Here is a 22,370-nt window from a genome sequence, read left to right as displayed (position 1 = left end):
ATTCTGCTTGTTTATGTAAAGCTGAATGCAGCAAATACAAGCAAACTACAAGAACTGTTCTGGACAACCTTGATAAATCTTCACTTGATAAATCTTCAATTGTTACATTTCATTAAATTTTTCCCCACCCAGCTCTCCAGCCTGTCCAGGTCTCTGATGGCAGCACAGCTTCCAGTGTCAGCCACTCCTCCCAGCTTGGTGTCACCAGCAAACTTGCTGACAGTCACTCTATTCCCTCATCCAAGTCATTGATGAATACATTGAATAATACAGCCCCAGCTGAACACTCCACTAGATCCAGGCCTCAGCTGGACTCTGCCCCATTGACCACAACTTTCTGGCTTCTTCCCTTCAGCCAGTTCACATCCACCTCACTACCCGATCGTCCAGACCCCACTCCCTCAGTTTAGCTGTGAGGATGCTGAGGGAGACTGTGTCAAATGCCTTACTCAAGTCAAGGTAGACCACATCCATCACTCTGCCATCATCCATCCACCTCGTTATATCCTCATAAAAGGCAATGAGGTTGGTCAAGCACGACTTCCCCTTGGTGAAGTCATATTGGCTGCCCCTAATGACCCTTTTATCCTTGATATGCCTTGAGATGGCACCAAGGATAAGTTGAAAGTAAGAAACTTCTCAGTGAGGGTGCCAGAACCTGGCCCAGGCTGCCCAGGGAGGTTGTGGAGTCTCCTTCTCTGCAGACATTCAAACCCGCCTGGACACCTTCCTGTGGAACCTCAGCTGGGTGTTCCTGCTCCATGGGGGGATTGCACTGGATGAGCTTTCCAGGTCCCTTCCAATCCCTGACATTCTGTGATTCTGTGACTTCAGAAGTTATATTTATTTTCGTAAAACCAGTTCTGCCACTGGCATGATGGTGCTGTGGTTATTCACATAGCAGATTACAACCCCCACCTTATTATCAGGGTTTTTTTCCTTAATATTCCCTCTTCTTTTTTTTCTTATTTGGTCTGTTTCTCCCCTCCTGTGGGACAGAAGGAGTTGCCTCCAGTTTAGTTTTTCTCTCTTTTGTTTCCTTTTTTTTTTTTTTTTGTTGTAAAGACAGATAAAGAAAGATTTCTTTTCTGGGTAGAGAGGTGGAGGCTAATTGCTGGGTTAATTGAGAAGAATGGTGCTTCTGATGTTCTCATAAAGTATCAAATAGCCTCAACATATTTCTCCCCCCTCTCCCTCACTCCACCTAAAGAGACCCATTGAATTTGCACATTACTGTACAGAAGTGATTATGGGTTTAATTGTATTTATTTTGCTTGGTGGGGAGGCCATCATAACAGTAGTTGATTGATTTTTATAAAATCACCCTCAAGGTCACATGTAGGACTTTGCTTTCCTGTGCAGCCATAACAAACAATTTGAGGGTCACAGCCAAAGGCTCAGTTGAGCAATATTCTTGCGTTCTGCTTTCAGAGAAGAGGTCAAGTGCAATAAAAGAAGGGAGCATAACTTTTATTTTCTTTTTAAAAAAGGGGAAGACAATCTTGTAAAGCAGGAGCTGTGTATTTATTCTGACTCAATGAAAAACACAGAAAGCTGAGGGTTAGAAGGACGCTATGCAATTTTTTGACATAAGTATTTGCAAGTTTGGCTAGAGTTTGTTTTACCCTTAGACTTGGTAACTGCTTAAATGAATTCCTGCTAATGCTTTATTTTATTTTCTGTGATCCTACTTTTTTTTTTTTATCTTCAGCAATTGAACTTTTCTTTTTAGTGTTTCTTTTCCCCCAAAGACAATGATGTTACGATGTGACTGCAAGTTTAGCTGATTTATTTGTTTTCTGTTATTACATGTTGGGTCTGCTTCTAAGGGAAAGCCAAAGTATCACATACAGCAAATGACTTCTTGTCTTGATCTTGCAAATCTTTGCACCATTGCAAAGTGTTCTTGGGTTGCACAGAGTAACAACTAAAACTTGAAGTTCAATTATTATTATCCCTACATATGCAAATCTTTGCCTAGGGGTAGAAACCTTGATTCTTTGTAGGATTTACCCCACGATGGTCAAACCTGCAGGCCAAGCATGGCACAGTTAGTGCCTGCATGCCGGATTCTACTGAAACTCATTGGGACTGTTGCTTGGGTTTGTGCACAGTGCAGAGCAGTCACCATCATCCAAGCTTGTCAGACACCCAGAAATCTGTGAAAGGTATGGAAAATATTTGAATCAACATCAAGAAAAGTCATTCAGGACAATTGACATGCAGTTAGCCCATTACAAGGATGAGGAATTACTGGAGGGAGTGTAGTGGCGGACTACAAAAATGATGTGGGGTTTGCAACTCCTTTCTTAAAAGGAAAGGCTGAGAGAGCTGGGTTTGTTCAGCCTGGAGAAGGCTAAGAGGGGATCTTATCAATGCTGATAACTATCTCAAGGTGGGTGTCAAGAGGATGGACCAGAATCTTTTCAGTGATGCCCAATAACAGGATGAGGGGCAACGGGCACAGACTGAAACACAGGAAGTTCCATCTGAATATGAGGAGAAACTTCTTTGCTGGGAGGTGCCAGAGCCTGGCCCAGGCTGCCCAGAGCGGGTGTGGAGTCTCCTTCTCTGAGACATTCAAACCTGCCTGGACCCACCTGTGTGATCTGCTCTGGTGACCCTGCGTGAGCAGCTGGGTTGGACTGGATGATCTCCAGAGGTCCCTTCAACCACAACCAGCCTGGGATTCTGTTACAGTATTACTGAAAAATAGGGGATTTTAAAAATAAGAAAGGACACAAAAGGGAGATGAAGGACCGGTCATAAGTAAGGAGGCACACAGTGATTTTTAGGGGCTATGTGATGTTGAGCTACTCTTGACATGCTAAAGCCACCGTATGTGGAAAAGCACACAAGAGGCAGTGTAGAACTTGTGTTAACAACCATCCCAAAAGCATTAGCTCTTGCTGAGAAAGCCACTTCTGGTTTTTTGTTGGAAGAGGGACTCCATGTAAAGTGCAAACTGTCTTCTCACTCCCTGCTATTATAGTTTTCCAGAAAGGCAAGTGATTATAATACTGATAGCAAATCATGGACAAATTCCAGATCCTGGTGGGAAACAGACATCTTGCAGTGACTGCCTCAAGATGCATTGGAATGGCTGCAAACAAAATAGGATTTGAGAGTCTTACATCCCCCGATCCCTGTCGTCCCACAGGGAAGTGATAGAAGGGTTTATGTGAGGATTTTGATCGAATTTGCTTTGTAGACAGCTTGAAAATTTCAGATGGACTAAATATGGTTGAAACTTGGGAAAGATTTTGAGAAGGCGGTTTGAGGCAAGACTATGATTTTGCAATCAAAAGATAAGACAATTTTGGCTACCAGCCTTTCTGGTTCATTGGTACAGCACAGCAGCAATTAGAATACTCATTAAAAATTGTATGAGAAGTGGAAACAGAAATTACTATATTTCATTAGGAACAAAACATACGAAGTCAATAAAGACATTGGGAAAGATGTCTTTCGTATGTTAAGAATAAAATAAATTGTAGTGATTCATAGTTCCATTTCTAGACTACGGTGATAAAATTATTAACACTGCTGCTAAAAGGTCAATGTATTTAATAAATATTTCTGTTCAGTATGGGGAGGAACAGGACAGTAAATTATATCATAAGAGGAAAATGGACCAGCTGTCTGTTTATTACTGAAGAATGTCAATATAATAAAGAGATTAAATAATATGTTTCAGGAATACACATTCTTAAACAGGTCCAGTTTCATTCAAGAGTTTTAAAACTACTGGTAGAGACATCCTGTGGCCCACAAATATTGATTTCCAAGTACATCGAAAATTACAAAAGGCTGTAGAAGTTCTGATCTTGAGTCAGGATCCAGGCAGATAAAGGAAAAAGTATTGGCTGCTTAATCTGGTATCAAACACAGGTCAAAAAAAGAAACCTGTGTGAAGTTAAATGCTATTTGACTCCATAAATTACTAGCTACAGGAGTTACTGAATGACAGGGTAGATTTTTTTTAACAGAAAAAAACCACAGCAAACTTTAGTTCATTTTCTTAGAAACCAACAATTATGTTTGATGAAGTTAATTCTGTAAAACATGTGATAATATGATGACTGAGGATCATCTGCCAAGATCTCACGGCAGCTAACAGACATACAATGCATAACCTCAAAAAGTAAAATGTTAGTGGGAAACCATTTTTGTGTCTATTTGAATACCACTGCACATCATTGATGATCTGAAAGTACACGGAGAACCACCAATGATCACGTTTTGGGAATGCCATTGAAACCAAATGCAGATTTTCACAACTGATAAGAGAGCTGGGCAGGGAGCAATTAGGAATGAAAGCTGTGATAACACAATAAGGGATTTTGTTAGATAAAGCCATGATTGTGAAAAGGATCAGAAGTCAGCGTGGCCCAAGGATACCCACCCAATCTCCCAATGTAATGAAGAGGCAAAAGGAAGTAGTATGCTTTTTTTCCTGTGAAAAACAAGAGGCAGAATGTGGAGATAAACCAGTTTTGTCTCTATGGGCAGCATCAAGAACAATAGAGAAGCAGAAGGATTAGGAGGTCTTGCTTTCCAGTTTCAGAAGGAAAGACTGAAGGAGAGGATCCATTGTTTCATGAATTGGAGACCATTCCCTGCAGGGAGATTCTTAAAAACTTCATCAACGGGTCTGAATAAGGGCTGAAATTTGATTTTATTGTAAGTACTTTTATAGAAAATGCTGTTTTCTACACCTCCCTGCAGTGCAATGCAGGAGAGTACAAAGAAAACCACTGTTTGAAAGCTCATCCTTGACAAATTAAGCATGGAAATAAAGCAGAAATTGTGAACGGTAAGAGAAATCAACTGTTGGAAAAGGTGATCATAGAAAAAGGTAGAATGGTATTCCCAAGTCACTTAATTGATTGTCTGCCTTTCTGGAGGGTATGCAGCAGTCAAACCCAGACGACTTGACTTCCTTCAGTTTTTCAACAGAATGATGTACACAGAAGACATGATCTAATGGTCCTTTCAGTCTGCAAATGAATACCATTTCAAGCATTATCCCAATTCCAACATAGAACATTTTGTATTAAGAACATCTCATTTTTCTAGAGCTCTCAAATGTATCTCAGAATAACAGTCAGATATTTTGTGTTGTTTTGTATGAAACGAGCTGAAGTTTGTGCTTTTTTATTACAGTGTACTTAGTATAATTTGTAGAAACACTATATAAGAAGCTTAACAGAAATATATTGTATATTGAAAAGTACGTCTAGGGAAAGAGACAATTTACACATAGGGGAGCTGGTGTTGGTGGGAGCAATCCCATGGTTCCCTGTGGTTATAAACAAGAAAATGTGAGATTTATTTTGTCTATTACGCATATTCTGTAAAAACTTATCTTGAATCTACTGAAATCTGCAAATAAAATATTTAATGGAGAGTGCTTATGCAAACACTAGTTTTGTTATAAGACTAAGGAATTAGAACTGTGAATAAGTTGTAAGACTTTGCTAGACTAAGAGATCAATGAAATACGAAACACCTTCAATGCAAGAATAAATAAGGACATCAGGATAAGCAACATGTGTGGCAGGAATGGATGCAACTGGGTGGAAAAAGCGTCCAAATGTTGTGTATCTCCCTTACCACTGAGAACCACAAGACCTGATAACAGGAAGGCAATAATTGAAAGTTTGCAATCTGATTTCTACATTGAAACGTCTTCCCTCTTTTTTTCTGGTCTTAATACCGAAATTAAAGCAGAGGTCTAATCTCCCTTACGCTTTGTGCTAAGGATTGGTAACATCGTGTGGGGAAGGAAAGCCAAATTTTTTGGTAGAAATAGAGGTCACTATTAAAAACTGCTAAGACCAGTGGAAAGCTGGCCATGTTGTGATGTGACACGGTTATTAGCTAATTAACAAACAGGGAAATGTTGGGAAGGTTATAGACCTTTTGTAAGAAGGTCAGATCCGAGGAAGACATGTCCCATGTGCAGAATGATTAAGTTTCTGAGAGTCCATTCTGTCCAAATACATTATAAAGATAGTGACCGTGTCCTTTGCAAGAGAGAAAATACGGAAGGAGATAAAAAAATAAACCACTCTGAGATGATAGACTGGCATTGCCAGCTCACACAAGGCAAGACCAAAGGAGGCATTTGACAGAACAATGTCGAAAGCAAGCAGTGGAAATACTTTTCCATGCACTGTGTGCTTAAACCACAGAGTTCATTGCTTCAAGAAGTTGTCGAGGCTTATTTTAGAAAGATTTAAGGGATCAGGTCTATATTATTGACAGAATTTATCCAGTTATGCTAATAGATGGTAAAAGGAAAATATTGGCAGGGAGATGAAACTTGATGCTTTGAGAGGAAGCAAACCTCCGATTAGGGATTAAGATGAGGCTTTCTTGGGATGAGAAGATCATCTCACATCCAGCTAACAGGGAAAAGCTTTTTACACTGTGTTTTGAAGCATCTGGTTTTGAACAGCAGTTGGAAGAGTATGCAGGATTAAATCAACCACTAATCTAAAAAAGTTGCCAGTTCTTATGTTCCAAAGATGTTTTCCCCTCTCCTTGTCACAAGTAGTTTGTAATCTGAAAAGTAACATACAAATTTAGTAGCAATATCCCTTTTTAATGTTTGGAGAGTGGGTAGGTTAAGATAGGGGTTTTTCAAGCATAACTCCCCTGCACTGGAATTGGAGAGATTTAGATGTCTGTCCAGGATAAATGGCCTTGTTCAAGTCTAGAAAGAGAGCCTGTGTAGAACTGAAAAGTGGACTGAATTAGTAGGGTCTGTAAAGAGCTGATAAATCCATAAGGGTACAGGGAAAGAAAGCACTATTGTTTTATCCTTCATCTCATAATTATATTGCAAAAACCTTTATTGACCCACCTCTTACAGCTCTTTTCACTGTGAGATAATGACTGGCTATTGGACCTATAGCTACTCTTTGCTCTTCTGTTTTCTTCAGGTGGCAAACTCTTGTTTACTGGTCCAGGACCTGTAGAACTGCATGCTCATTACATTCTGATATCTGATGGAGGAGAGCTCCAGGTGGGATCCCCCACGGCCCCTTTCCGTCACAAAGCACACATCTATCTCTATGGAAGCCTCCTTTCTCCACCGTTGTTTCCATATGGGGTCAAGTTCCTGGCGGTGAGGAATGGAACCCTTTCCATTCATGGTAAGTACATTTTTTCTTCTCTTCAAAAGAAAAGGATAAATGAATAATAGAAAAAAAAAACCCAAAAGCAAAATATTTGGAGGAATGTTTTGCTTTATCTCCATTCTTGTATTGGGAGTTGAGTAATTTTGAAAATCAGGACCCCAAGAAGACAGAGGGTATCAAGTAGTTATGAAACCCTGACAGTCATTTAGGTGCCTAGAAGATGTTTTAATTTGTATGTATCTGTCTACAAATGAGTGTCTCTGTCCCTTGGAAACACAGAATCACAGAATGTCATGGATTGGAAGGGACCTTGAAAGCTCATCCAGTCCAATCCCCCTGCCGGAGCAGGAACACCCAGATGAGGTTACACAGGAAGGTGTCCAGGCGGGTTTGAATGTCTGCAGAGAAGGAGACTCCACAACCTCCCTGGGTAGCCTGGTCCAGGCTCTGCCACCCTCACTGGGAAGAAGTTATTTTTGAAATTTAAGTGGAACCTCTTGTGTTCCAGTTTGAACCCATTACTCCTTGTCCTACTGTTGGTTGTCCTACCTGAGAAGAACCTGGGTCCATCTTCCTGACACTCACCCTTTCCATATTGATCACCATGAATGAGTCACCCCTCAGTCTCCTCTTCTCCAGCTCCAGAGCCCCAGCTCCCTCAGCCTTTCCTCACACGGGAGATGCTCCACTCCCTTCAGCATCTTGGTGGCCCTGCACTGGACTCTCTCCAGCAGTTCCCTGTCCTTCTGGAACTGAGGGAAGCTGGACTTCAGATGGCTGTTTTGAACCATGTGTGCTTGGCCTGCTCCTGGAACGGGGTGTCCTTCTCCCCTCATCTCTCTGCACAACAAATGGAAAGTTTCCTCCCTAAAGAGGGCATAGATCTTGGGCTTTCCAAGAGATGATGGTCTGCCAGGTAGGTCCCATGGTGAGGCATGCTACAGTTAGTAACCCATGTCAGCTGGATGATACTCCTCAAAGCAGTAGCAAAGTCCTCTTGGCAGTGCGTTTTCCATCTCTCCATGCTGTGCTGTCATCCCAATGTCGTCGTTCTGTCTCTAGAGTTAGGAGCATAGCTGACATCTCTCTGTTTTCCTCGTGGGTCACACAGCCTCACCTGCTCAGCACAGGCTGCTGTCATAAATGACAAGGCCAGGGTTATGCAGAAAAACTGTGGTAATACCAAGAATTTCAGTCCTAGATTCCTGATCTTCTGCTCTAACCACTGGACCTGCCAGGGGAGGTTCAGGTTGGACGTAAGGAAAAGTTTCTTCACCCAGAGGGTGCTGGACACTGGAACAGGCTCCCCGGGGAGGTATCATGGCCCCAAGCCTGACAGTGTTCAAGAAGAGACTGGACAACATCCTCAGACACAGGGTGTGAACTGTGGGGTTGTCCTGTGCAGGGACAGGAGTTGGACTCCATGATCCTTGTGGGTCCCTTCCAACTCAGGGAATTCTATGATTCTATGGATTTTCTCTGAAAGGGACCCCTACAGGAACTGAGCTCTATGTTCCTACCAAGTGGAAGAGGCAGGAGACCTAAAGAACAGAAGATGGTTAGAGGTTTGCAGATATTGTGGGGTAGGAGAATTGAGAGACACAGCTTTATTTGGAAGGCTACTAAACACAGATATAAAATGACCATTTCTCAGTGCAGCAGATTTGATACGGAATTCAGGTCCAAACTCGACATCAAGCTCTTAACTAATTGGCTATTTTTGAAGACAGTATGTGCCATAGAGGAGAAAAAAAAAATCCAACTCATCTAAATGTCTCCTCTCCCCATCTTATGTTCTTGTGTGTCAACCTTCATATTGGTCGATGTTTGCATGCTCCTTGCAAATGGCTTTAATAATTTCACTAAACTGGCTTTGCAGAAAGGCAGAGTGTTTCTATCCCATTTCCTAGAGGGGCTCAGTGAGGGACTGCTATTAGATCATCGGGGCTGAAATGACTGACTGTTACTGGCCATTGAGTTTCACACAGTTATCCCCGTCTTGAGTTCAGTAAGTCCCATAAGATTAAAGCATGCCTTCCAGAAAGGCTCGGCCTTTGAGGACATCAAGGAGATGGGAGCCAGCATTTTCTATAGGAGCTTGTTCCAGCGGATTAATTTGGTTAATCATCCATGCTTGTTTTTTTTTTTTTTTTTTTTTTTTTTAAGAAGAGTATTAAAATGCCTGATTTGAATTTCCTTGGTAACAGCTTTTTCTGTACCACTTTCTGTGTCTTCTCCTGCTTCTTCAAAGTATTTTTCCCTTCTCTGTTTGACCCTTGTGAGAAAGTCAAGATCTTGTCCTTAAATTTTCAGTGCTTTGTAGCAAAATCCTTGCCTTCTACATGTTTTGTTCTCTAGCAATGTGGGCAAAGCCAATAGTATCTTCATGCAGCTCTGCTCCCTGTGCTGCTTCCCATTTCACCACTGGCTTGTGGCCTCCATCCTCACAGACAACTCATGATATTGCAGAGGTGAACAGGGCAGAAGTACTTTTTGTAGTGTTATCTTGGCAATATGATGAAGGGAAGTAAACCCAGGTGTCTATATCAGTACCTTCGAGGCATTTCTCACTGATATTTTACATATTTTACTTCATAACTCTCAGTGTTTGTCCAATCCTGAGGAAACCAGGAAGACGAGGTCTGTGTTAGCAACCCAAGCATTACTTAGATGGAGATAGATGGAGCCAGAGATGGCTTAGCTTGTTAGTGGAAACATCACGTTGTTTGAATTTCTTATAAATTCTTATTCAAGAATTCTTATCAATTTCTTATACAAGAAATGCAGACTAGCTATGAAGTAACTTCTGAACTTTGCGCTATGTACAGTCCCAGTGCATGGCTACCATTAAGATTCATTCAAACCATGTAATCCACAATTTAACATTGAAGCAGTAGTAGCCCACTAGAAAACAAGACCAAAAGGAATGTGTTCTTTTGCTGGATTCATATTGCTTACAAGAAACAGAAACATGTTGTTCTGTCTCCAATTTAACACCAGTGTGGTCTGTGGTATAGAACAAATTGTTGAGCGTGTATACATGTATACACGTGTATACATGAAAGAGGCTGACATGCTCAACAATATGTGTTTGTGAGATACCTATGTATCTACATCTATATATGTTATTTCAGATCAAAATCATTAAATAAGCAGGCTTCAAAATTCTTAGCTGTCTTGGTGAAGACAGGGCTGGGCACATTTTAACATCTTTTACTCTTTCAGACTGGGAAGTTTGAGGGATGCTCTGCAGCCACGGTTGAGTTCAGCTTGTTTAGTAAGCGCTGTCAGCTCCTCACTTTGATATGTTAATATGACTAAGGGTTTCCTACAATTCCCGTGTGAGTGTCGGTCCTTTGCTCCGCTGGTTGTAGCAGGATGGGAAATTTCACTGTTGCCTTTGGCTTTACCCAACTCCCCTGCCAATCAGAACGTGCCACCCATCAACCGCCCGTCAATCACACGTCAGTTTGAAAGGGAGTTTCAGTCGACTGGGGCAACTCGACTTTTTGACAATGTAATTACGGCCCTTGCATCCACGGTAGGGGCCTGAGCGGGGCTGAGAGAATTTTATTGATTGTTCAGAAGGGAAATTTATCACTGTCTCCAGCTCCGTTCACAATTTATTCCCTCAGAAACTCTCCTGACAAGCTTCAGGAGGGAAGTTTAGTGTGGTGGCCTTGGCTGTTCTTGCGCCTTTGTCCTTCCCAGAGAAACTGGACCAGGGACATCAGTAGATGCTGAGTGGGGGACAGGGACCAGGTGCAGGTGTGACCCAAGTGGAGATGCTGGGTCGAGGACACCTAGCCTGTCTTTCTGACAGCCTGATTTGTGGTCCCAACACTCTTATTACCATGGATGGAAAAAAATTTAAAGGCCTTTTCCATTCTGTTCCATTTTTCGCGATCCTGTGTAGATGAGGTGTCCGTCGTGTCCCCTCAAAGGAGACTGTGCCTCTTTGTAAACAGAGTCACATAAAATCCCAGAATGTCAGGGATTGGAAGAGACCTTGAAAGCTCATCCAGTGCAATCCCCCCATGGAGCAGGAACACCCAGATGAGGTTCCACAGGAAGGTGTCCAGGCGGGTTTGAACGTCTGCAGAGAAGGAGACTCCACAACCTCCCTGGGCAGCCTGGGCCAGGCTCTGACACCCTCACCAGGAACAAGTTTCTTCTCAAATTTAAGTGGAACCTCCTGTGTTCCAGTTTGAGCCCATTACCCCTTGTCCTATCATTGGTGTCACCGAGGAAAGCCTGTCTCCATCCTCCTGACACTCACCCTTTATATATTCGTAAATATTAATGAGGTCACCCCTCAGTCTCCTCTTCTCCAGCTCCAGAGCCCCAGCTCCCTCAGCCTTTCCTCATAAGGGAGGTGCTCCACTCCCTTCACCAGCTTGGTTGCCCTGCACTGGACCCTCCCCAGCAGTTCCCTGTCCTCCTGGAACTGAGGGGCCACAACTGGACACAATATTCCAGATGTGGTCTCACCAGGGCAGAGTAGAGGGGCAGGAGAACCTCTCTGACCTACTGACCACCCACCTTCTAATCCATCCCAGGTACCATTGGCCTTCCTGGCCACAAGGGCCCAGTGCTGGCTCATGCTCACCCTGCTGTCCCCAGGACCTCCAGGTCCCTTTCCCCTACACTGCTCTCTAATAGGTCATTCCCCAATTTATAATGGAAGCTGGTGTTGATCCTGCCCAGATTCAAGACTCTACACTTGCCCTCGTTATATTTCATTAAATTTTTCCCTGCCCAGCTCTCCAGCCTGTCCAGGTCTCTGATGGCAGCACAGCTTCCAGTGTCAGCCACTCCTCCCAGCTTGGTGTCACCAGCAAACTTGCTGACAGTCACTCTATTCCCTCATCCAAATAATTGATGAATATATTGAATAATACCAGCTGCAGTACTGACCCTTGAACACTCCACTAGATACAACAATTTTGCTGTGTATTTAGCAGAAACTTCATCAGTAGTAACACTATGATGATACAGGGCACAAATGTATGAGTCTGTTCCTTGCATTTTGACTAGTAATATATACCTCTCCAACTAGACGAAGATACTACACTTCAGATTTAATACCATGCTGCGAAATCTCCGCAGTAAAGAAAAAGCAGAGAGTTTTTGTTTAATATAATATTTATTTATAATCAGCATAATTAGAACCGAAATGTCAGTCCTCCACAGTCATGGAGAGTCATGCTGCAAAGAGTGTCCCTTGCACTTGCAATGGATGCTGGCTGTGGAAAATAACGTTACAGAGACAATTCTGCACTTCTGTCCTAGACTTCCCTGTAACTAAAACAATCTTATAAATTTTCAGGGTTAACGGGAAAAAAATATCAGTTAAATCAATTATTTATTTTAGTCACTTTTAATAGTAAAACACAAAATGTTTGTGAGCTGTGCACTGTGCTCTACAGTGCCTGTGTATTCCTCAAGAGACCAAACATTTAATCAAATGCTTCTTACTTTTCCTCCATTTAGCAGTGTTATGTATCTGTGCTGAGTTTGAGATTAAGAGATCATAGACAACATGAGAGAATTTGTTCTGCTTTACTCACACATTAAAAAGAAAATCTTCCCAGGGGAAAAAAAAGAAAAAGAAAAAAATCCATAGCAAGGGGATTCAAGATAGGGTGCTGAGATCTGCTGGAGATAAGATGTGCTTATTTACCTTACTGAAATGTTCATCCGTTCCATACATGTTATTTTCCACTGATGAAAACCATTGATTTGCACACACCTGTTACACCATGAGTTCAGATCCCTTTTTCCTTTCTGGAGTTACCTCCATAGATTACTTTCCCTCAGATGCTATTTATTCTGTGTGGTGTTTGTAGGAAGATTTTTGCCTTCTGTGACAGCATTTTTCCTTTAAAAGCCTTGACTTTAACATGATGTATTAAAGCAGATGGTTCTTGAACAGAAGACTAAGCTGTCTTGAATCCCCCTGCATTCACTGGAGAAACTGCACTTAGGCACTTCCCATGCAGTAACTAATATACAATGACTTGATCCTTCACTTTCTTATTCACAAATATAAGATGACCATCAGATTTTTGAAGACCTAGTGGATGGGAGAAAAAAAAAAAAAACAAACACAAAACCAGAGAGTTGAGTTCAGGGAAAGCTACTGCATCTTTCATAGCTTTTCCTTCTTCCTGACAGAAATGCATTGATTATCTTTAGTATAAACTTTAATCAGTTGCTCTGTATTTTGGTGCTGATCTTGATGAGGAAGACATGATGTAAAGGGGACTGAGAGATGGGTGCTAATACATATATAATAGAATAGAATATAGAGTATAGCTTCTCTATATCTATACTCTATTAGCTATACTCTATCAGCTTGTGTATCTTGGCAGGGATGAGGTCAGTGGATTACCACAAATGTGGATGCTTGTTGCAGGATGAAATAAATAGTCACCTCTTTTAAACCTGTGAATATGAAATTGAAACATGTCCTCCAATTCTTGCCCCAACTACACCTGAAGATTGGCTAGAGGAAGAGGAGCAATCAACATTAAAATCAGGGTGAATTTCCACCCTAGATGGGAGAAAGCCTGCAAAGTTTGGCAAGCTGAAAAACTTGGACCCAGATCTGGGTTTTGGCAGGGCTGCAGGCTGAGCCAGGCAGGGACCCTCCATTTGGGCTCATCTTCAATTTTCCAATGTGTCTAATTGTGTTTCATCGCATGCTGGCGATGTAGCAAACTGATCTTAGCATTTAAATGGTTGTGCCACCCTGTGTACCTGCTCCCATGGGCAGACATTACCCATCTCATTTAGTGACAGCTTGGGAGATTAACTGGCAATAATGCAAAATGTGAACAGTTGGCTTCTGTGTTTGAAGCAGTATGTCCCTGGTCTGTGTTTAAAGCGGTTTTCCTGCTTGGCACCTTTGATTGTGAGCTGTTTTCAGGAGTGGAGTGTGGTTTTGGTGTCAGGCTCACTGATTTGCACAAAGGCAGTGAAGGAGCTGGGAAAATCTTTCGCCTTCCTTTCTGGACTGATGTGACTTAAAAGAGTGACTGGGTAACCTCTGGTTAAAGCATTTGACACAGTCTCCCACAGCATCCTCACAGCTAAACTGCGGGAGTGCGATCTGGATGGTCGGGTAGTGAGGTGGACTGTGAACTGGCTGAAGGAAAGAAGCCAGAGAGTCGTGGTCAATGGGGCAGAGTCCAATTGGAGGCCTGGATCTAGTGGAGTGTTCAAGGGTCAGTACTGGGGCCTGTATTATTCAATATATTCATCAATGATTTGGATGAGGGAATAGAGTGACTGTCAGCAAGTTTACTGGTGACACCAAGCTGGGAGGAGTGGCTGACACTGGAAGCTGTGCTGCCATCAGAGACCTGGACAGGCTGGAGAGTTGGGCAGGGAAAAATTTAATGAAATAGAACAACGGCAAGTGTAGGGTCTTGAATCTGGGCAGGAACAACCCCAGCTTCCATTATAAATTGGGGAATGACCTATTAGAGAGCAGCATAGAAGAAAGGGATCTGGGGGTCCTGGTGGACAGCAGGATGACCATGAGCCAGCACTGGGCCCTTGTGGCCCAGAAGGCCAATGGTACCTGGGGTGGATTAGAAAGTGGGTGGTCAATAGGTCAGAGAGGTTCTCCTGCCCCTCTGCTCTGCCCTGGGGAGACCACATCTGGAATATTGTGTCCAGTTGTGGTCCCTCAGTTCCAGAAGGACAGGGAACTGCTGGAGAGAGTTCAGCGCAGGGCAACAAAGATGCTGAAGGGAGTGGAGCATCTCCCGTGTGAGGAAAGGCTGAGGGAGCTGGGCCTCTTGAGCTTGGAGAAGAGGAAACTGAGGGGTTCCCTCATTCATGGTTATCAATATGTAAGGGATGAGTGTCAGGAGGATGGAGCCAGACTCTTCTCGGTGACAACCAATGATAGGACAAGGGGTAATGGGTTCAAACTGGAACACAGGATGTTCCACTTAAATTTGAGAGGAAACTTCTTCATGGTGAGAGTGCCAGAGCCTGGCCCAGGCTGCCCAGGGAGGTTGTGGAGTCTCCTTCTCTGCAGACATTCAAACCCGCCTGGACACCTTCCTGTGGAACCTCAGCTGGGTGTTCCTGCTCCATGGGGGGATTGCACTGGATGAGCTTTCCAGGTCCCTTCCAATCCCTGACATTCTGTTATTCTGCGAAATGTTTGGAAATATTTTTAATTTTTGGGGCAGCACATAGGGATGGTACTTTTTCCGCAGTGTAATGGAACAGGAAAGATCAACAATGAGAGTTTCCTTAGACCTGTTTAGTCACACAGCCCTTCCCATCCTCAGTCAGATATCTGCTGCTTTCTTGAGGGTGCTGTTCAAAAATATGTAAGTGGAACTGCTTTAACGTAAAAACTGTATTTTCATGAAAGTGAAATATTCAGCAGGACTTGGTCACATTCAAGGATATTTCCTACTGGAGAAAATCAAAATGATTCAATTTGTCCTCTCATTCAGATAATGTCAGTTTGGTTTGTTTTTAATTTTTTTTTTTTTCCTCCAGTGGGAGAAGGAAAAGGTGTTTAATGCTATCATTTTGCTTTCATCTGGATTTCATATTATTATTTTTAATATTACATCTGTTTTGTATCAACATTTCAACACTAGTGAAATGCCGCATTTTTACAGAATAAAAATCAAAATGACTGAACCTCCAAAGTGACATTAGTATTAATACAGAGGAAAAAAAATGTAGTTGTTCCAAAAAGTAATTTTTTGGGGAGGAATTTTTGTTCTACGGAAGATGATGAAGGCTTAGCCTCGTTTGAATCTAGAATGTCAAGCTGCAGGTTCTGATTTCATCCTCCAGAACCTTGTTTTATGGGGAAGAATCATCCTTATTTTACAAGAGAAGGAAGGAGAAGACAGAGAGATGTAGAAGTTGTGTCTGCATTGGGCCTTGAATGAGTGAGGCACCAGGCAGGTTAAAAACTGATGGGGCATGAGGTGATGGTTTTAAGCTAAAAGAGGGGAGATTCAGGCTAGAAAAGAGCAAGAAATTTTTGACACTGAGTGTGGTGAGAGCCTGTCCCAGGTTGGGCAGAGAGGTGGTGGATGCCCCATCCCTGGAGACATCCCAGACCAGGTTGGACGGGGCTCTGAGCAACCTGAGCTGGCGAAGATGTCCCTGCTTATGGTAGGGGTGGCACTGGATGAGCTTTGAAAGTCCCTTCCAACCCAAACCATTCTGTGATCCCAAATTCCCCGCTCCAGTGATATGCAGCATCAGAACCTCTCCAGAAAGAACTTCTGCCCAGACCCAAGCAGACGATAGCACCGCAATGAAGATGACACATGGTGGCCTACATGAAAGAACCAAGTAGCTCCAAATTTCCCATCTCCATCTCCCCATTGCTCCCATAAAGCTTGTGCCTGATGTCAGGGTGGGTCCCACACAATGGGTAAATCCTATCTAAAATACAACTCCCAGCACCGAGGCTGCTGCATCTTGCCTGTACAGCAGTGAAGAACCTGATGAGCTCCTGGGTTTCCCAAGGGTTAATGAGCAGTTTTAAATTAGAAAGGACCTCACATTTTACCTCAGGGTAACACCAGTTTGTCCTGCAGGGTTGCATGTGGATGGAAAGACATCTCTCACTTTCAGAGCAAAGACATCCCTGACTTTTTTCGATGTGTAACATGAAAAACAAACCAAATCAACCAACCCCAAGCCTGACTCCTCTCATTGCAAAACAAGCTAGAAACATTGTGCAAATGCTTAGGGAATATACCTAGGACCGGAATTAACAGAGAGTAAATACAAGCTGAAAATATTAAAGTCCAGAGGGCTGAGGGCTCGTGGTTCAGATACGTGTTTTTAAACACCTGTGAAAATGGAGGGAAGCAGCTCTCATTTTTGTCTGTTTGTTTTATTAAGTGAAACAGCAGTAGCAAAAATCTATGTCCTATATCTATCTATATCTATATCTATATCCGTATCTATATCTATATCTATATCTATATCTATATCTATATCTATATCTATATCTATATCTATATCTATATCTATATCTATATCTATATCTATATCTATATCTATATCTATATCTGTATCTGTATCTATATCTATATCTATATCTGTATCTATATCTATATCTATATCTATATCTATAATCATCTATCTGTATCTATATCTATATCATCTATCCATATCTGCATCTATCTATATCTATACCTATACCTATATCTATATCATCTATCTATAGTCTTTTCTGAAGTACCCATTTCTAGTGGCTGTATTGTCATTTATTACCTTGGTACTGGAAATTTTAGGAATGGCCAAGCTAAATTTGAATAGGTAGTGCGATTTGGATATGAAAAAGAGAATAATAAGGGATTATGAGACTGGAGAAGAAGCTGGATTCCTTTGGCAGTGTGACACCTGAAATGCTGCAGTAAATTGTGTTGTATTTTCTTATTGGAGACTATATAGTGGTGTTTTTCTTTTGTGTTTATTTTATTATATTATATTATATTATATTTTATTTTATTTTATTTTATTTTATTTTATTTTATTTTATTTTTTTGTTTTGTTTTGTTTTGTTTTGTTGGGGTTTTTTTGTTTGTGTGTTTGGTTTGTTTGTTGTTGTTTTTTTTTTTAATCATAGCTAAAATCCATTGCATTACATTTTTAACTCTGTCTATTGCAAAAACTGTCTTCTTTTTTTGGGAGAATGTAAACTGCTTGTTTCTTTTCATTTGTTCATGGGAACTGAAAGATCTTATTCTCATTTACACTAAAGATTTACCATGTAGCTGCAACAGATTGACAGATTATCTGCTGTATAACTCATAGAGTCACGGCAAGTAGATTGTGTTTCCGAGCCCTGCAGTTCTTGTAAATCCCTTTTGTGGTATAAAGGGATCTCATTACCTCAACTCTAAAGTGCTAATAAACTGTCAAAAGGTGTAAAATAGCTTTATAGTTTGTCAACACTACAAAGAAACTGTGTGTTCATAACCAGAGTTAGTTAATTTGTGGTAAATAGGAGCGAAGACGTGATGCAGCAAGATCCTGGCCCTGTGTAGTCAGGGAAGAGTTCAGATGATGATGTTCCGTGCTGGAAGGGGAAGACGGTTTCAAACCTTTAAACACCTTTTCGGAGAAAGATCAACAGTCCCATTGCAGGTTTAAGGCTGGAATCAATCCCGCAACTAATTTAAGGGGTCTACTTTCTACCAACACCCCTGTGCATAATTCACATGCTCCAGCTCTGCCTAACTCTGGATGTGCTTCACACTGGTTCCTGTCAGGCTTGATTAGGAGGTTCCTTGGGTATCTAAAGTTAGGTGGCAACACATGCTCCAGAAAGTCTAGTTTTCAGGTCAGGGACATCTGTTTTCCATCTAAGTAACATGTTATCTAGTCACCTAAATTCTTAGATCTGGAGCATCCCATAGATTTAAGGTGGAATTCATCTAAACCAAATAGAAATATGTGAAAGGCAAGAGCTTCCTTCAGAGCAAACTGATGTTTAGGGAAATCATAGGGCAGTGAGATCTGGGGTTTCAAACGCATTCTGGTTGCCACTGGAGTAAGAGCATTAACATCTTGTTTGTGGATGCAAATTGCAAGAGGATAAATCAGGCACAGAAGAGTGACTGTGCTGAATGTACTCTGGGGAAGGACTCTTGTATCTTGAAACAGCATGTTCTTGAAACAAAGTAAGTTGAAAGATTATGGTCAGTAACTCTGAAAATGCTGGAGAAAAAACCATCACCACAGGACAGACTTACGAAAGAAGCTGAGCTATAGAATAAAAAGACCTGAAGGCTTTCTCTAAAAGGGTTGCCACTGGATTTACTCGTTGCAAATGTTCACGGAGGTGGTGATCACAAATGCTTAGAAGAGCTGAACGCAAGTTTTGTTCAGGTACAGACTGACTCCTAGATAGCCTTGGGGGCTGGAAAGAGAAAAGGAGGAGAAGCAGAGGCAGAAACTGAGAAAGTCACGGGGAGAGGCTTGAAGGTGTCTACAACAAGATGACTGAATATCAGTCTTGGAACACAGTGCCCAAAGTACAGCTTGGCTAGAAGAAAGAAGCACCAGTGGCCTTGGCTGACTTTGAAGAGGAGAAGCCAGGAGGCCAAAGGAGCATTCTCCAGGAAGAAAACTGTAGACAAAAAGAAGGCAGATTGAGGGAGGAATTCCTGACATTCCTTGAGTTTTGATGTGATTCTGAGACATTTCTCTAAAGGTCGAATTCTCATTTCTGGTTGAAACAGGTCTAGATGAAATCAGTTAGTGAAGTCATATAGCATCCTACAGAGATTTATAAAATTCTTTGTGATACAGACTGTAAGAAATTAAATTTGTACTATTTTTCTTTTTCCGTACTTGACTTTGAAAAGAGAACAGCATTGTACACATCAGAATTGCCTTGTTCTTAATAATTTTGCCCAGCCTATACAAGACTGTATCTTCACATCATGCTTCCAACAGGAAGCATAAATCAGGGTCCTGGTACAAAGGTATTCTTCATGCTATGATTTGTGATTAATTCATTTTGGAATTTGATTTCAAGTCCCTTGCATTTCTGTGTCGCCATTTGTCATCGTGGTTCTGCTCTGCCCAGTAGCTGAAGGTGTTTCTGTCAGGTCATTTAGTAAAATGTTCGATTCTCACTTTGCCTGCGATAACATTTTAAGTTTAAAGGTTCTGTCCAGTCCCTTTAACATGAAGGTGCTTCTGCTTTAGACCTCAAGATGTGTTGTTTTTTTTTTCCAGTCTGAGATTAGTTAATTATTAAAAATGAGTTCAATAATTGAGGTATTATACAGAGTTATCTATTTTTCAGTACTTTAGAGTGTTTCTGCTTGCAGTACTTTTTTTTTTGAGAAAAAAAGAATTTAAATGTACTGCAGCTGTTGGTCTTTTAAAACTTCTGTTATCAAACAAACCATTTATTTACCTGTTGCACAGTCCAGCCTCAGCCACTGAAGGTTATTTATGAACCCTGCATGTTTCATCTGAAAAAGAGTTTGTTTTCAAGGGGAAACAAGAAAAAGGGTTCTGGGCCTCCAAAGGGTGGTCCTGCAGACAGAATGCAGAGGGAGGGGTCTTTGTTCCAGGGAACTCTCTTTAGGTATTTATGATCTTGGTAGGGACTTTGTTGGTTCTTTGAAGGAGAGAAGCTGAAGAAGACCTCTGGGAAATGAAGCTTGTCTCACATCCCTTCTGAGGTGTTCATCAGCACATTTCATCTCCCCGATTTAAAAGCTGAGTGTAGGAGTTCCTCTGAAAAGTGATGTCAGCCCAGTCAACCTACTGCTGATAGGTGAGCAGAAGTCTGGCAACTTCTTCAAGAAGCAGTAGCAATTTGATTTGGCTCTCTGCCGTCTATTTATTCATTTACCTGAGTGTTAATGCAAATCATAATTTCAAACATCCTGTGGTCTCCAAGGTATCTGTGAGGGTCTGGCAGGTAGGACACAAGACTTAAATCATACCAATGTCTTTCTGGAACAGCAACTGAAGGCCAATTGTACATCCCAAATGACCTGTTTAGGCACCCAAAATCAACCCACAGTCTCCAAACTAAATCAAGGCAATGGCAGACACCACAGGTGACAGTGACTAAAGGGCTTTGTGGGTGTAGTGCTCTTATTCGGGTTATCTTCATTTAAACTTGCTGGATACTGAAGTTGGAGAATATGGAGGTTGCACGTTTTCCTATAATTGAAAGTGTGTGAGATATAGGTAGCAATGTTATACTTATTTTTTTTAAAATGTGAATTTTTAGGGTTACCAGCTGTAAATTTGTTTTCAAAAGGGGAATGGGTGATTTTAAACATCAATGAGTAATAACTGCTCGACAAACAGTGTAGAACATTTCTATGTGAGTGTGTGATGGGCTCCCATCAACACTACAGGGCCAGGAATATATTACAGTTAAGGTAAAGAAGACTCAGTTTTGGTGTCACCTAGATGAACTGAACAGAAAACTGTGTGTGTCACTTGTGCTGCTCAGGATAGAGGAGAATCTGACCTGTGGGTATTGTTTTGTGCGGGAATATAAATGGGAAACAAGGAAAGAGGAATGTGACAGATAAAAATACACTAAAAATGTCGGAAGTATCCTAGCTCACCTAAATCATCAGGAAAAGGTGACAGAAATGGGAATGGGAGACAGAGAGGGAGGCTGGTAGAACATAGTAAGAAGTGAAAAAAAAAAAAAGAAGTTAGAATACATTGAATACGCTTATTTTTGAAAAAAAAAACTCTTGACAAGTTTTTCCTTAAAAAATTTTGCTTCAGAGCTTGGAAGTGGAAAAAAAACCTGAAACAAGTCTTTTCCATTGGAGGATATTTTGACTGCAGAATGGTGGTTTGCACCTCTTAACGAGAGGAGTTGTTGCCCAGCAGTGCTGCTGTAGTATGTGTGTGAGAGATGCACACGATGGGAGCCCGTTGTGTGTCTGGCCACAGATGCACACAAACACACACGTGAACACACAAATCAGTGCTATAAACAACATGTCCAGAGCTGGAGAAAAACTCTGTGCTGCTCAACATGCTGTCGGTTGTTTGCTTTTATGTGAGTCCTAAAAATTCACGAGGTTCACTCAATGAAAGGAGGTAAATGAATAAAGATGATGAGGCTGCTGCTAGTAAAAGCATGCACATGGGCTGATATCAAAAGATTTTTTTTTTTTTGAGTTATCTAAAGCTGAGGATGAGGTCTCACAGGGAAAATCTTTGATGTCTGTGCTCATGAATGGTTCAAGGTGAGTTTTGGCTATGTCTGCATTAGAAAACAGAAGCAGATTGGTAGAGTGAATGAGGTAGGTGTTGAGGATGCAGAGTCCACTCTGTAGATGTTTTCAGAGTAACCATAGAGCTATTCTAGTCTGATTCCATTGGCATCTAAAATGTATTATATGTCCTCCTGGATTACAGCTTCTGTATTAGTTTCATCTGAAAGAAATCCATTTTATGCCTTCTAAAATAGTTCCATGGTATGAAATGAAGAATATGAAATGAAGGATGTCTGGGAGATATGCTTAGCTGTAAGTTGAGAAATTTCAAGTCTGATTTAAGAAAAAAGTAAAAGACAATAAACCAGAAGGATCTCAGCTGGGTTTGAATGCCTGTCATTGACACAGAGCAGGTGCTCAAATACACTTCAAAGTGCTGGAGTATGAAGACTTAATTCTTCCTTCTCTCATTCTGGTCTAGATTTATTGACTTGGAGGT

General features: G+C 41.5%; 1 protein-coding gene across 1 annotated transcript in view; it reads left to right on the top strand.

The window, feature by feature from the left end:
- The window catches only part of PKHD1 (PKHD1 ciliary IPT domain containing fibrocystin/polyductin), a 271,783-nt gene that overhangs the window by 95,358 nt on the left and 154,055 nt on the right, over window positions 1-22,370 (top strand). The window contains exon 37 of the mRNA XM_065834370.2: window positions 6,951-7,163. Within this exon, the coding sequence (XP_065690442.2) occupies window positions 6,951-7,163 (213 nt within the window). The remainder of the gene's footprint in view (window positions 1-6,950; window positions 7,164-22,370) is intronic.

Source organism: Patagioenas fasciata, chromosome 3, assembly GCF_037038585.1.
Source record: "Patagioenas fasciata isolate bPatFas1 chromosome 3, bPatFas1.hap1, whole genome shotgun sequence".
Taxonomy (NCBI): Eukaryota; Metazoa; Chordata; class Aves; order Columbiformes; family Columbidae; genus Patagioenas; species Patagioenas fasciata.
This window is presented reverse-complemented; position numbering and strand designations above follow the sequence as displayed.